Source organism: Trachinotus anak, unplaced genomic scaffold, assembly GCF_046630095.1.
Source record: "Trachinotus anak isolate AG129_WGS33_773 ecotype Australia unplaced genomic scaffold, CSIRO_AGI_Tana_v1 ptg000018l, whole genome shotgun sequence".
NCBI classification, from domain to species: Eukaryota; Metazoa; Chordata; class Actinopteri; order Carangiformes; family Carangidae; genus Trachinotus; species Trachinotus anak.
The window spans coordinates 4,245,979-4,261,191 of record NW_027273869.1 but is presented as its reverse complement, the minus strand read 5'-3'; the positions used below and the strand labels follow the sequence as shown (position 1 = coordinate 4,261,191).

General features: G+C 42.1%; 2 protein-coding genes across 5 annotated transcripts; one reads left to right on the top strand and one right to left on the bottom strand.

Moving 5' to 3' along the window:
- Positions 1-349: 349 nt before the first annotated feature.
- selenoo2 (selenoprotein O2) lies at positions 350-9,385 on the bottom strand. 4 transcript variants are annotated; one of them, XM_071502419.1, is made up of 11 exons: positions 8,852-9,385; positions 7,528-8,045; positions 6,501-6,704; positions 6,215-6,392; positions 5,967-6,097; positions 5,446-5,723; positions 4,775-4,908; positions 4,524-4,555; positions 4,179-4,364; positions 3,023-3,179; positions 350-2,508 (listed from the first exon to the last, which is right to left on the bottom strand). In XM_071502419.1, the coding sequence occupies exons 2-11, from the start codon at positions 7,959-7,961 to the stop codon at positions 2,341-2,343; spliced, it is 1,902 nt and encodes a 633-aa protein (XP_071358520.1). In that variant the 5' UTR covers positions 7,962-8,045; positions 8,852-9,385; the 3' UTR covers positions 350-2,340. The 4 variants fall into 4 exon arrangements, with proteins under 4 accessions (XP_071358520.1, XP_071358519.1, XP_071358517.1 ...); XM_071502418.1 differs by lacking the exon at positions 8,852-9,385 and adding an exon at positions 8,152-8,275; XM_071502416.1 differs by lacking the exon at positions 8,852-9,385 and having other exon boundaries at positions 7,528-8,274.
- On the top strand, positions 8,409-15,150 carry LOC139635268 (zinc finger protein 11-like). Its single transcript, XM_071502415.1, has 9 exons — positions 8,409-8,730; positions 9,410-9,612; positions 9,760-9,858; positions 10,056-10,145; positions 10,422-10,532; positions 10,927-11,050; positions 11,137-12,274; positions 12,474-12,526; positions 13,658-15,150. Exons 1-9 carry the CDS (start codon positions 8,697-8,699, stop codon positions 14,926-14,928), a joined length of 3,123 nt encoding a protein of 1,040 aa, XP_071358516.1. The 5' UTR covers positions 8,409-8,696; the 3' UTR covers positions 14,929-15,150.
- The last annotated feature ends 63 nt before the right edge of the window (positions 15,151-15,213 follow it).

Below are 15,213 nucleotides of genomic sequence, written 5' to 3'. Positions count from 1 at the left end.
TTCATTATACACTACTTGCAGTTTCATTCTGTGTCACATGTTTCGGTGATCAGATGAATCAAAATAAAAAGGGCCTGCAGGTCCTCCCATTCTGGGATTCGGGAATATAACAAAAGGGTTGCTCTCATGCCTTTTTGATGAGCTGGAATAGAAATACTATAGCAGGTTATTGTACAATGTTTACAGTATATAAGACACAGCTCTGTGTTTACTATCAGCAGTCAAATGTCAACAGATACTTCCTCACTACTCTTGGAAGTGGTTTTTCAAGAATTATGAGAGAAAAAGAAAGAGAAAGTACACTGGCACTATGGTAATAGCACTAGCAGCCAAAGAAATAAATGTTAAATGATTCACAGCGGGTGCTTTAATTCAAACAATCCATTATAAAAGGTTTGGTGTCCTTAGTCCAATTCTCTACTTCAATTAAGAATTTGCAGTTAATACAAATACTGTTACGATTTGGTATATTTTCTGTTTGGACCCCAGAGCAGATACAGACACAGACATGCCAGATAGGTGTAATAAAAGAGAGAGGGGTTAGGGTTGTTTGGGGAGTGTAGAGGGGCAAGTGATCAAGGTGGAGGCAGGTGGAGTCTGGATGGTCAGCGTGGGGCAGGTGATTTGTGTGGAAACACCAGGTGAGTGAGTGTGAAATAACAACAAGCAATCAATCAAGGTTTCAACAGAGTTAAGGAGCCTGGACTACTGCCATGAGGAGAGCAGAACAATCTGACGACAAGTGAGTGGAGAGCCACGGCTTTTATACAGAGCTTGTAGCAGAGACAGGGAAAGACAGACAGGGAGAACAAACAGGAAACACGGGGGATATCTGCAGTCACAGACAGCTGTGACGAATACACTAGTAACTGTTAGATAAAACCGTTTACTGTATGTCCCTGACTGCACCCTTATCTGGGTCATATACTTTATTACAGAGGATGAATGAATTGAATTCCTTAATTTTCATGTTTATAGATTTACTTTTATATGATGTTGTCTTTTTATCTTTTTATCATCTCCTTTTGTTGCTTTTACTGTGTGTGTGTGTGTGTGTGTGTGTGTGTGTGTGTGTGTGTGTGTGTGTTTATACATCTGCTCTTTCTAATTATTTATTTATATTGAAATCTATTATTTGTCTTCCCTCTGTAACTCCACTTTATTTCTGTCCTGCTTTTAACTACCATTGCTTTTAATTTGTTTGTCAAAGCATTTTGTAAACCCGGATTTTAAAGGTGCTGTATAAATTCTTCTTCTTCTTCCTTTCATTATTATTATTATTATTATTATTATCAGTATTATTATTATTATAAAAAAGAGAGTCAACATTTTGATAAAATAAGTCTACACAAGTGTTTATATTGCATAAGGTTGGGTGTAATTATTGAAACTCATATGTATATTTGGATGTGTGATTTAATTTAGTATTTATTGTGTTTTGAACTGTGTTTGAACTGTGAACTGAACTGTGTTAATTAAATGCATGAGTAGAATGAGTGTTTGTGACTAAATTTGCTTGTAGTTAAATCTTGTACAATACATCTACATTTGTATATGGACTCTGACAATAAACTAAACAAAATTGTTACATGGTTAGCAGCGAACATGGATATCCTCATTTTAAAAAAATTGTTTGTTGAAAATTGTTTTTTGGGGGCCTCTAATATGTTCAGGTGTAAAACATACAAACTATCATTGTTCATAGTTATTAAAAGTTAATAACAGACTTTATGGACAATAGTATAACAGACTTTTATTTTAAACACTGAGAATCAAAATGCCAAATCATTCTTTCTTTTCTGTCTCCAGTAGGTTTAAGAAACTAATGGTAAACATTTTAAATTGCTGTATTTTTGAGCTTACAAATCCACTAACTGTAAATGATTGATGTCAGTGTGTTCCTGGTGTTTCAGACTCAGACAGGTCATCGTGTGACTGGTCATCTGGGTCGTCAAGCTTCATCAGCACATTCATTGACCTCTTGTAGGCGTCAGCAGATTCTGTGCGTTTCCAAGTTACAGTAGATTAATACTCCCATCAAAATCAGCTTCAGGAAAACTGTCTATGTATCTATGAATCAAACTTTGACCGAGATGTTGTTGTATTAATCTTTACAAACTGCAATAAAAGTATATGTGCATACAGACATTGATCTTTGGCCATACTGATGAACACTGGAACACACTGGGTTACACATCATCCTCCCTTCAGGAAGCAGGAGAGGTAGTCTGAGGTGGAAATGGAGACCAGCAACAGTCCCAGTAGTAACACTGTGATCTGTGTGTCCATCCAGTGAAAACAGACCTCTCTCCTTCAGCTGCCTGGGAGCGTCTATGAGGATCAGGTGATACAAATTCTTTGTGCCCAGGCAGGAGGTTTCCTGTCATACCCAACAGTCACATCCATCACTTTCTGCTCCTTTTGCCCACATGCACTGTGTCCATCCAAAGGCTCCAGTCCAAATGCATCAGAATACGGTTTCTCCAGAGCTTTGAGAACCCTGTTGACCTACAGAACAAAGGTACAAATGATCCTTGAAGCAAAACTCTGATTTAAATGGCATAAAAAAAATTGAATATCATGAAAATACAAAAAACGGCATTAATGCAGCTGTAGTCTATTTGGGCCACTGATAGCTGTCTCCAGGTTCATTAACTGACTTTATGTTCGCCTCTGACAGGAAATTGCAAATTACATCAGCTTTAAGAGTTAACGCTGCTTCCAACTGGTCCCTAACTCCTTCCAGTAGCTGAAGCCATGTAACTGTTTTATTTACAGACATGTGCCCATACAGTTTTATTGAAAATACCATTCAGATGATGACACCGATCTAGGAGCCATATTAATCCTCTTTAATGTATCACCTCCTGTGTTTACAGTTGATTGTGTGGCAGAAGACATTGTTTTCTGATTCACTACTTGAAATAAGAATTGATAACCAATTTCCTGGGGGAGACACAAGGCAGTGTCTGCTTTAATAAACCTGGATGTGAGTCAATCAAACTTTTAAATGGCTCCTCACCTCAGAGAAGTCTCCCTTTTCTGCAGCCTGAATTGCATTCTGGGCGATGTAGTTGCGTAGGATGACCCTGGGATTGTTGTTGTTCATCACACTAAGCCTCTCCTTTTTGATGAGAGACAAGTCACTTGTGCCATCTGACTCCTTGGCTAAACGCCTCCTGTTAATTCAGCACAGAGTCCCATCTCAGCTCTTTGTTCATTCAGACCAGCAGAGACAATGTTTAAAGTAGTAACAGATTTTTAAAGCTCTTTACACTGTAAACACAACAGCACATGTTGCCACTGAGGAATGTTAGCATTCAATTTTTGTTCAATTTTAGTTTTTACTCTCCTTTTAGCCCCTTCGGTCTGCTAAAGAAAAACATGCTACTTTTTAGCTGCTAAATGCTCCAGTATATTCACCAGCCTGTTGCTAACTTATCTGCTGTTCTTTTGCTACCTGTTGCTACGGGCAACAAGGTTAGAGAGAGCTGTGAGAGCGAACCAAAACAGTAAAGCTGTGGGCCGAAAAATTAAAACAATGCTGAAAGATGGGTTCGTCGCTTTGAGGGACATATAAACAAACATTTGATTGTTTGTTAGTATAAAAGTTTTGGTTTATTGATGATTTAAAAGTGCTATATGTAAGTTTTTGCTGCATTGACAGCTGTTTACCAGTCTAGAAGAAATTTTGCGGGTTCAGCATCAAACTACCTTCCTTTTACTCATGAAGAGCTGTCTCCAGCTGTGGAAAGCAACAGTAATTTTAAGTCTTGTTTTGCTTCTATTTCTGTCACTTCTTTTCCTCCAATGAAGTTAGCATGCTAACCAGCTAGCCGCAGTCCATCCTGTTTCGTAATAGCCTGCTGCTGTACTCTAACCTGGCACAATGGCTGAAGCTCTTGCAAGCGACCATAATCACCACCACCACCTGTTCCCAGCAAGAAACCATGTGGCATGGCAGAGAAAACTTACACATAGCACCTTTAAATTGGCAAGCTATAACAGGAAGTGAGATCGTTCCGTCCTTTTATAATCTGTACACACAAATGTAGAAATGGGCTCAGTTTCTGTGCACATGGATTTTTAAATATCATTCACTTTATAGGACAAGCCATTTGAGGTGCCCATAGTGTTTCCCTTCGCACACTTGTTTTTGTTTGTTTGTTTTTTCTTACCTGTATCGGCAAACCCAGCGAATCCAGTCATCACGTTGCTTTTCCTTAAGCTCATCTTGATCCGTCTCGAGCAGCTCCTTTAGTCGGCCCATCCGTTCCAGCTGCTGAGCCACACCTGGCCTGTCTGCCACCATGCTAAACATGGCTGGGTTGGTTTGTGCCATGGACAGAATCATCGCAAGTTCACTAGAAACACAGAATATGCTGAAGATAAGTGGAGAAAAATGAAAAATGCTCGATGCTGATCTGACATTTAGTTCTAGTCATACATGCTGTTCCATGTAAGCCTGCAAAGATCTCCTATATAATTCCTACCATGTACCACAGAACACACTTTTTACTTACATATTCTCTTGATAAGCTTTTTCCCCAAAATGCTTGCATACGAAAGAAAAAGAAATCAGATGATAAGAGAGATTCAGTCATTTGAAATCAATACATGACTCAGCCAGGATTAGATGTATATTCACAGGGAGTGTGTGGTGGGGCAGACAGAAAATTTATGTTCTTGTTATAGCTTCTGTATTAAGAAACACACATATATCCAACCACCATACACCCCCTCACCCGTCCTCCATAGTTGGCTTATTAGCCACCTTAAGCTCCTCAATGGAGGCACATTGCTGCAGGATGAGGTCCACTACTGGCCCCACTGTTGCCCCCTCACTGTCGCCCTCCTCAGGCCAGGGGACGCAGCTCAGCAGGCGGAAGGTGTTGGTGAAATCTGCACCTGGAAAGGCACGAGAATATAGTGCCAGGCATACAGGAAAAGTTGCATATAAGAGTTAAAGTAGTAGAAGATTAAATGTTTGGTTGATCATTTTTAATACTAAAATGTGAAAGTAAAGTTATTAGTTGAGCAGTTATTCAATTCCAGGTTTCTCCTTGGCTGCATGAGGGTTGAGTCTTTGTGAAACTGCCAGTGTCTTGTGTTAAAGGACATATACAGTATGTGGGTAGTAGATATGTATATGTATATCTCATGGTTGTTTGCTATGGATTGTAAACATACACTGATATGTATTTTGATCACTCTGTGTTTATTTCTTTGTCCCTCGTTCTTGTTCTTGTCCTATAGAAAGGTTAGCCTGACTCTGTATTATTGGGACAAAAAGGATTATGCTTGCCTATAATTAACTTTGTGTGAGGCTTTCCCCCCTATTGATCAATAAAAATCTTTTTTCTTAATCTCTGGGTTGGTCATAGTCTGTGTTTTCATTTCTAGCTATCCAGTTAAAGTTTCCAGCTATCTTCCACGCCTTTGTACCGGTGTTGTGCATGACACGCAGCAGGTCTGATATGAGCTCGCTGTCCTCTGTCTCCTCTTTTCTCACAAGACCCAGCTTCTTCCTCATGATGCTCAGGTAGAAGGCTTCATATGTGAGCATGAAGTCATCCAGGATAGCTCCTGCCTCAGCTACGTCCAGCTCAGAGCCCAACGCTTCAGCCAGGCGAGCCAGGTTCCAGCGGCACACAGACGGCTGGGCTTGGTATGAGTACCGCCCCCTTTTGTCTGAGGCGTTGCAGATAAAGTCTGGATCAAATCTGACACACAGGTGGGATAGTTTTCATACACAGAGGAATGTACCAGATGGCATAACATTGGTCTTACAGTATATAAATTATTATCTTCTTCAATGCCATTTTTATTGAGGCGTAGCTGGAAATAACATTTTTTGAGTTTAACGTCAGTTAGTGAAGCTGAAGACTGGTTTTTCAGCTTGTGGATAATCGAAATGTAAAGAAATCATGTGAAAAAGAAACTGACTTCAACTTTCTGCAGCTTACCTGTCCATGAAACCAAAGGGGCCATAATCCAGAGTTAGACCCAAGATGCTCATGTTGTCTGTGTTAAGGACGCCATGGCAAAAACCAACACACTGCCACTTGGCCACTAGCTTGGCAGTTCGATTCATCACCTGGGGATAAACAAGCCAAATATGATTGTCTGAGTGCTAAACCAGCATAAATTAAATCAGCTAAAACAGAGACTGACTCAATCCTGAGCAGCGTTTAACAGGCACCTCATGCCTCACCTCTCTGAAAAAAGCCATGTTTCTCTCTCTCCGGTTGCTATGAGCCTGCTGAATGCAGGGATAAAAAGTGTCAATGACGTAATCCAGCAGCTGAGCACGAATATCATGCCGTCCTGCACTGGGACCCTTCAAGCCTGAGAATTCATCTCTGCCCAGAAAGATCTCAAAGGATCCAAACCTTTGAAAAAGAAAAGAGAGACTTCATTTTTAAAGTCCGTATTTTTCCAGAACCCAACTTTGACAGGAGGTTTTTGTGCACTGATAAAAATCAGAAAGGATTTTAAACCTGATGAAGGAAGGGGCGAGACGCAGAACGACTGAGCAACGCTCAGGAATGCGTCGGCCACTGTTGAGTGGATCTCTGCTCACATAGAGGTCAGAGGTCACGAGGGAGGCTGCACGGGTGCTGGGTATCCCAAGGGCAGCCATGGCCTCACTGCACAGGAACTCTCTGATGCTGGAGCGGAGCACCTTCCTGCCGTCACCATCTCTGAGGAAATTGAAATGTGGTTGTCACAGATTTGTACAGGTTGGTATTTGTATTCCTCCTGGACGATGAAAACAACCATCATCATGTTGTTTCAACACTTGCTTACTCTTGCTGCTACAGGTTACTGACATTTAAACAATGACCTTGTGTATCTGTTTGAACACTCAGCAACTGACAGGCAACCTGCAAACTCCCCTTCCAATTGTTTTTTTTGTAAAATTACTGTTTTAAGGGTCAATAATGAACATCCATGATTACTCCAGTGATGTTGTGCATTGAAAATTCCCTCTCCTTTTTATGGTAAAACATATCATATATAAAATTAACATCTATCATATCACCATGTCTGATAAAGCACAGGCAAATCCAATACTGACAGGTGGAGTTGGGGAAATGAAATTGAGGTGAGATATGCTGTATCTAAAATGAGGTTGCCTCACACACCACACTTTACAGAGCTGGGGGAACTGAGCACACAACTGTTAAGCAGTCGGGGACGTGTTTGATGTGTGCCAAGCAGTTAAGCCCTTAAGCAGCTCTTCCTGGGCTAACACATTCACATGCCTCTGGTGAATAAGGCTTATGGATATTTTGCTTTGTCACTTGCTTTAATTTACTTATTCTGACTTGAAATGTGAACATGGTTATTTTTTCCTAGAGCAATATCCTGTTCCTGAGTTGGATTATTGTTAACCAGCTCCAAAAAGTATTATTTCATAATGCATCAATTAAAAACCCTTTAAAACCCCTACATTCTAATAATAAACAAACAAATAAATAAAATGAAATGCCAGTACAACAGGACTTACTCCAGGACACTTACCTGGAGTAAGGTGTGACTCCTGCACCTTTCACTTGAATCTCCCATCGCCCATGGGTGCCCGACTCTACCTCCCCCAGGTACATGACAGCTCCATCCCCCAGCTGACCCGCAAACAGCCCAAACTGGTGGCCGCAGTAACAGTGCGCAGCCGGGTCGGAGCCCGGCATCAGCCTGGAGCCGCTCAAATACTCCGGAGCCAGAGGATCACTGAGAACATCCTGCACACTCAGGCCGAGCAGAGCCAGCGCTGGCGGGGACAGGGCCACGAAGTGCGGACGGAGCAGGGGCTGAAGGGTCCGAATCCGGGAGAAACACGCCGCCGGGACCGTCCGAGACCCGGCCTCCTGTGTGTCATCCACCGGCAGCTTTTTCAGGGCAGTGTTGTTGAAAGGTAAGCGCTCCAGAGCCGTGGACACACACTGAGAGGACTCCATGAGGACCGGCCAGTCCCAAGCAGCGCTGCGGACTGACCACCGGTGGGCTGCCGCATGGGACAGCTGGATAAAGAGCCTCCAGGTCTGAACAAGTGAAAAAGTATGACGCCAGAAATGAAATAGACTGGACGAACACTTTGTTGGTAACATGCCATCAGAATAACTGAGGGGGAATAACTCGGAAACAAACCTCATCAAAAAGGATTTAAAACAGAGAAATAATCCAAAGATGAAAACACAGAAAAGAATGAAAACCTGTGTCAAAACAAAACCAAACACAAAAGAAAAGACAAATAACACACAAAAAAATGTAGTTTTTTTCTAAATATATATAAAAATATACTTTTGTAGCCACTGCAAAAACGGTGACAGTGAAAACTGAGCATTAGTTAGTGTGGGTACAGGAGTGATGCACAGAATCTCCAGCAGATGGCGATAACAAAAAGAAAGAAAACATGTCCCCCGCAGTAAAACCTAAATAAAGAAGAAGAAGAAGAAGCCCTGCACAAACCAGTAGCACTGTCTAAACGCTTATTTTGATTATTTACGCATTTAAATGGGACGCGCCTCCTAGTTTAGAGGAGAAGATTTGCAGCTAAAGATGTTCAGCCCCCTCAGTCAGATCTTTGTCATCCAGTAACTGCTAATATCTGGCAGCTGGGGCTGGGGAGCTAGCCACCTGGCTAACTGCAGCTAGCCGCAGCTAGTCAAACTTTTCAACCACGGTGTAAGAAGATGGACTCAGGTGTTTTCACGGCCATTTCCAAAGGTTGGTTTATCGACGAATTTATAACGAATACATTTTTCGCTGACTTTTGTCAGTGCTTCTATTTCAGCTAAATTAGCTCAGGTAGCTAGCTTATTGCCCTATCTTCACATGCTAACTTTACCTTGACTTAATTTATTAAGCACCACAAATCATTTTGCGTGCTTGTTGTGATATAAATATGTCTACTTTCTATGCAGAGTGTACAAACATGGCAAAAGTTAGCTAACTGAGTTTGACAACATTGCGGTTATTGAACATACACTCGGTGTTTCCGGTAAGGTTGCATTCAAAGCACAATGCTGTTGCTGTAGCTGCTAAACAAAAGCACTCTACAAACACTGTCCTCCTACTTAACAACAATTAAAGATGGCCAGTGGTTATTTTCTTAATGTTTATTTTATTGTCATTATTTTTTGACGACCATACACAATTTTATGCAGTTTAAGAAAGAATTAAATACCAATTATCACATTAAATTCAACTTTCATAGAGTGACTTGTGAAATAACTGTATAGCTGTGAAGAACAGCTCTGGTATGACTTCCCATCATCACAGTCCCATGTACTACTCATGAACTTGACCTGTAGTTCCTACCTTTATAGACGCATATCCTGCCAGACTGAGAAAATGTAGGAAGAGCTTCATTCAACTGCATTCTGCTTTTCTGCTTGTTTTTCAGATGACCCTTTACCTCTGGCATCACTGCGCATTTTGGTTCCACCTTTACAGCTCATGACAGCCTCTATGTGGCAGGTCCTAAAGAAACAGGACGTCATGAGCTACTGGAAAGTGGCAGAGTTTGTCTCGTTGGTGATGGACATGGTCCCTGAGCTGCTAATGTGCAAGCACAGGACACAACTGAACCTGGGATTAAGAGCTAGGGTGGGTATGAGTGGAGAGAACACAATACATTCACAGATAGTGTAATATTTAGCTTTATAAGCTATTGGAGAAATTATAAATAGGCAGCTAATGTGAAAACAGGATTAATTTGATTCCATGTTTGATTTTTTTTTCTTCCCTAAATAGTACATCCTTGAGTTGTGCCGACGTGAAGAGCTCATGGAACCTGACTTTATCTTATCTCACCTGGATAAGATTAAATCACAGCAGCCCACCAAAGTAGATGTAAGTGTGTTTGCTCTTGATTAGTTTTTTTCATTTTACACTGCAATTTTATGTCTGTGTCCCTAGATTTCTGCTTCTTAGTTCAATATTTGTTTATGGAAATGAAAGATGTTGTTTGACAGGGCACCACCAGCATCACCTCAGCATCTATCCAGTAGTTAACGTGTAATATGTGTAATGTCTATGCTATATTTAAGATGAAAGAAGAAGAGGATGTAGCAGGCAACTTCCTTGAGTTGATCCAGACTCTGCTCAAAGATCCTGAAGAGAGACAAGACTTTTTCTTGGTAAGACGGTATTACTAAACCTCAGTGGAGCCAGATCCAAGTGTTCTAAATACTAGCATCTGTATGTTAATAAGCCCTATTGTTGCTCACGAGTTCTGGCAGGTGGTACGAATGGCTAATGACAACTTTCAGACATTAAAATATAAATTTCAGTACAAAAAAGACAGGCTTTTTAAAATGTTTTTAGGTAGTTACAGATACGGCATAAATATCTGACCGTTTGTATTTTTGATTCAGTGAAATAATTTTTTCACAATGTTGTCTATTCTTTCTAAGGAGGTCTTCCCTGCAGAGTATGGAGCACAGTATGACAGTGATTTGCAGACGCTGTTCTGGGAGTTTCTCTGTCGACTGGCTCAGCTGTTGCCAGTTCCTGACCTGGAACAGGTGAGAGGAGTCATTTTGGATAAAATGTTAACATGTTTATCACATTATCACATGGAAAAAGGGAAAAAAAGAAAGAACGAGTTAAATAGTCATTGTATGTAATAAACTACCACTACTGAGGACTATAACATGGCTACAATATATAATCCCCTGTTGCTACATACTATCAGGGAAAGAAGTTAACGTTATGTTACAGTTAGAGACCACATGAATACCAAAGAAAATCACAAGATGTTGCAGGTTCTCCTATTCTTGTCTTCCAGTAGTATAGGTTAATTATTACTTATTGGCCAGTAATATGTCTTCAGTTGTTTAATTTGCACGTTGGGTTGTCCTGGTATCTTTTGACTGAATTGGATTTGGTGCGATGCATGTTTGAATCTATTCCCCACAGACTGCCTCCTGGCTTGGAGCTGAGTGCTCTGTGTTGGAGGATTGTGTGCACTCAGTCTCGGAGCCTACAGACCTGAAAAATTTACTCCAGCACCACAAACAGCTAGGGCATTTAGAGCAACATGGTAGGACACTTCCTGTAACCACTACTATTGTATTTAAGTTTAATGTTGAAGACGCAACCCATTCATTCCTGTCCTGTTTTGTGCAGTTCCACCTTCTACCATGGGCGACAGCATCCTTTCCTCCCTCTCTGCAGTTTCTCCTGGCAGAGTGCAGAAAACTGCAGAGCAACCCACCCAATCAGGTCCACTGCAAGACCTCGGTGATGAAACACACACTGTGTCATTTGTGGATGATGTAGCAGTTGAAATAATCACAGTGACAGACTATGCAGAGGTTGAATTGGGGACAAGCAGTGACATCGAGGTGGTAATGGGAGAGCGCTGCTATGAAGGAACAGACAGCAGCGCAGTGGCTGAAGATTCGTTGGTCGAGCTTCCCGTGGAGACGATCCGGGAAGAGGAAGTTGGTGAAGGAGGGAAAGGGGTGACACAAGAAAAGGTTGAAAGTGGTTTGACAAACATCATCCATCCACACACTAAGAAAGACGACTCAGCTGCCTCCCAACACAAAGTCTGTGTGGGGCCTCACGACTGCCCAGACTGTGAGAAGAAATTCAAGTTTGCCTCCTCACTTATCGCCCACAGGGTCATCCACACTGGTGAACGCCCCCACCGCTGCAACGACTGCGGTCGCTGCTTCTCTTTCAGGCAGTCCCTGGACAGGCACAGACACACGCACAAAACTGGACGCAAGTACGACTGCACCGTCTGCGGTGAGACCTTCCACTCGTTGTCAGCCCGCACAGAGCACAAGCAAACACACATGGAAGACGGTGTTTACACGTGCCAGCAGTGCGACAGGAAATTCAGCTGGGAGCTGGCACTTGCAAGGCACCTAAAAGCTCACACTGATGATCACAGCGCTGACGAGCCCACAGAGAGCCGTAAGAATGAGCAAGAGGTTGTTATAAGTGATGAAAATATCTGCGAGGATCCTGTGGAACTAGCGAAGCCTGACTGCCAGCTGCAAGCAGATGACAATGGTGATCAGGATCCAGAGAATGCAGAGCTCCAGAGCAGCAAGCGTCCCAACTGTGAGTCTGGAGCCCTGGTTCCTGAACTCGATAATCAAGTCATCTCCCCGGCAACGGTCCGCACAAGTGGGCGCAAACGCAAACCGACCATGAAGATTCAGGTGATAAATTTACAGAAGCGCATGGCCACTAAGAGAAAGAAGATCACCCAGATCAACCCCCCAGCCCTGAAGCCTTTGCCTCTGAGTTGGTAAAAACATATGGCCTTATTAATCATCTCTGATGTGTTCCTGTCTCACATGACACATATTTTGCAGATTTACATGTTGTTATAGTAGCATGTTTATGTAATTGACAGTGCATGGTTATATGTTTTATTGTAGTGGCTATAGTTGCTATTGTTGCTTATCAGGCTGATCAAAGCGCCTGTTGTTTATTCTCTTTAACAGTGTGGAGCACTCTTATGGCTCAACCACTGTCTCATCAAAGGACGGTGATGAAAGTGAGTGTTCATTTTTAGATATATTATTTTATCTTGTCACCACAGACAGAGACATGTTTGGAGACAAAAGAATTTACACACCACCCAACATAAAAAAGAAATTAGAGCAGCTGGAAATGCATTAAATTGCAGGCCAGAAATGAAGTAATAATAAGTGAGTAAAATAGCATTGCAATTAATTAGTTGAAAATTGTTGAAAAATAATAAATTATTAATGATCTAATTTTCCCAATAACTTTGCTGTGAACAAAATGAAAAATAATTTGATTGAAAGAAGAAGTCAGACACTTCACAAGTAACTGCCAAGTCACATACATGTGTGCTGAAATAACCTGTAATAACAGCAGTTTGCTCAACATGAAATTAAAACCCCAGCATCAATGTAGTAAAATGTTTTGCAACTATTTCCAAAATGGGTCTGGAAATCCATTAAATGTTTCGAAATTCTGATGGTTGCAAAATATCAACATAACTGTGTAATAATTACTCACTGTAAGTTCTTCAAGAGGGAACACTTTACTTCTTATAACACACTATAATGTAGTTGTAAGATGATGTTTTATTTTATAACTACATTAGCACAAGCAGGGACCAGTGTGTAAATATAGTAAAACACACTTGTAATAATATAGCTTCAAAGGAAATATAAAATACTGTACATTAATGAACACGTAGAAATGTTGTTATATCTCTTTAGATCTGCATTATATTATTACAAACCATTATTAAATGGTCATATTGTGCTTATAAATGCTGAACAGGGGGGTTGAAGTGAAGTGTTAACCTGTAAGGCAAATCGGAGAGAAAACAAAGTTAGATGTTAGAAGTTTGGTTACAATAGTTGCACATTTATTGTCAGAAATGGAAATATTCTCTTTTCATTAGTAGTTTCATATACAGTGGAGCATACACTGTTTATTTAACAATTTTCTTTCTAAGTAATTGATAAATAATTTCAGGGATGGATAAATGACCAGATAATTGTTCATTTCCAGTCTGTAACTTGTTGAGTCCTGAAAATCTTTTAATGACACTAACAAACATAAAAGTACAAAATGCAAACAAGCCATTTAACCATTTCTTAGCACAACGTTAATTTCAGTCTCCTTCAACTTTGTTTTTTTCCACAAGGTTCTGCAGCAGATGTCTCCGCAGCTGCTTTCTCCTGTCCAAAGTGCTCCTTCCACCATTCAGAAGAGCTGCAGGTCCAGCAGCACATCGACAACGTTCACTGTGAGGCTGAGGAGGACAAACCAGCCCCTCAGCCTCTCGCCGCAGATGAAGAAGGACGTTTTAGTTGTCCAGACTGTGAGAAGAGCTTCAAGTTCCAGTCTTTACTAAAGGCCCATCAGCGCATCCACACAGGCGAGCAGCCCTTCCTGTGTTCTCAGTGTGGACGACGCTTCTCCTTCAAACAGTCACTGGAGCGGCACAAGCAGACGCACAAGTCCGGACGCAAGTACGAGTGCCTGATCTGCGGGGAGTTCTTCAAGTCCCTGGTGGCTCAGAGGGAGCACAAGAGCACCCACATGGAGAATGGCGAGTACCTGTGTTCAGAGTGTGGCCGGGCGTTCGCCTGGAAGTCGGCGCTGGTGAGACATCTGAAGACCCACGGCGAAGATGCTGACAAGGTGGAGCGGTCTTACAAGTGCCCTCACTGTGACCTGGGCTTCAGCTGTGCCAGCTACCTCAACAGGCATCTCCAGACTCACCAGGAAGAAAGAGTGCACGTCTGCAACTGCGGAAAGAGCTTCGCCTACCGAGCGGCTCTCACTGCACACCAACGCATCCACCAGAAGGAGCGGCCGCACACATGCACGCAGTGCGGCAAAGGATTCCTCTACAGGGGCGGTTTGCTGAGCCACATGAAGATCCACTCAGAGGAGATGCCCTTCATGTGTTCCTTCTGCGGCAAGAGCTTCAAGAGAGAGCGCAACATGAAGAAGCACGAGCGCTGCCACACCAGGGAGAACGTCTTCAGCTGCTCGCAGTGTGACAAGAGTTTCGTTTACAAGGCGACTCTGATCAGACACGAGCTGACTCATTCAGGCGAGAGGCCGTACCTCTGCTCCGACTGCGGGAAGGGCTTCTTCTCCCACGCCGAGCTCCTGAAGCATGAGCGTTTCCACACGGGCCACAAGCCCTTCCAGTGCCCCCACTGCGGCAAGAAATTCACGCAGTCTTGCTACCTGACCATCCACCTGCGCTACCACACGGGAGTCCGGCCCTACACCTGCACCGAGTGCGACAAGAGCTTCCTCAGCGCCAACCGCCTTAAGAGACACCAGCGAACACACTCGGGGGAAAAACCATTCCTCTGTGTGGAATGTGGGAAGGGCTTCAGGCAGTCATATAATCTGAAAATGCATCAGCGAACACATACCATGAAGTTTACACAGTGAAGCAAGACTCAGAACCTATTGATCTGGAGATGAATGTTTTGGAAATTTAAATTGTATGTGATTATAGTTTATAGTTTAGGCTGAGACTAAAGCAATTGTAGAGATAATAACTGCGAACTGCATCTAGTATAGAAACTTGTGATGGCAAGAACAGGTTTATGTTGAATGTCCCCTTCTCCATTGTACTGTCATGGTTGCAATTAAAGTGCACTGAGCAGAGGATTGTGTTTTTCAGATGCATCGTGATATAACTTTTGTTTTAAATCATAAAATAATGAACAGATG

Coding starts and splice junctions, on each gene's coding strand:
- selenoo2 (XM_071502416.1), bottom strand. CDS start 8,156: ATGAGGTTTGTTTCCGAGTTATTCCCCCTCAGTTATTCTGATGGCATG. Junction 4,365..4,523: donor AAAGCTTATCAAGAGAATAT/GTAAGTAAAAAG, acceptor CTGTGTTTCTAG/TGAACTTGCGATGATTCTGT. Junction 2,509..3,022: donor AAAAGGGAGACTTCTCTGAG/GTGAGGAGCCAT, acceptor TTTGTTCTGTAG/GTCAACAGGGTTCTCAAAGC.
- LOC139635268 (XM_071502415.1), top strand. CDS start 8,697: ATGGACTCAGGTGTTTTCACGGCCATTTCCAAAG. Junction 8,731..9,409: donor TTTCACGGCCATTTCCAAAG/GTTGGTTTATCG, acceptor CTTGTTTTTCAG/ATGACCCTTTACCTCTGGCA. Junction 10,533..10,926: donor CAGTTCCTGACCTGGAACAG/GTGAGAGGAGTC, acceptor TATTCCCCACAG/ACTGCCTCCTGGCTTGGAGC.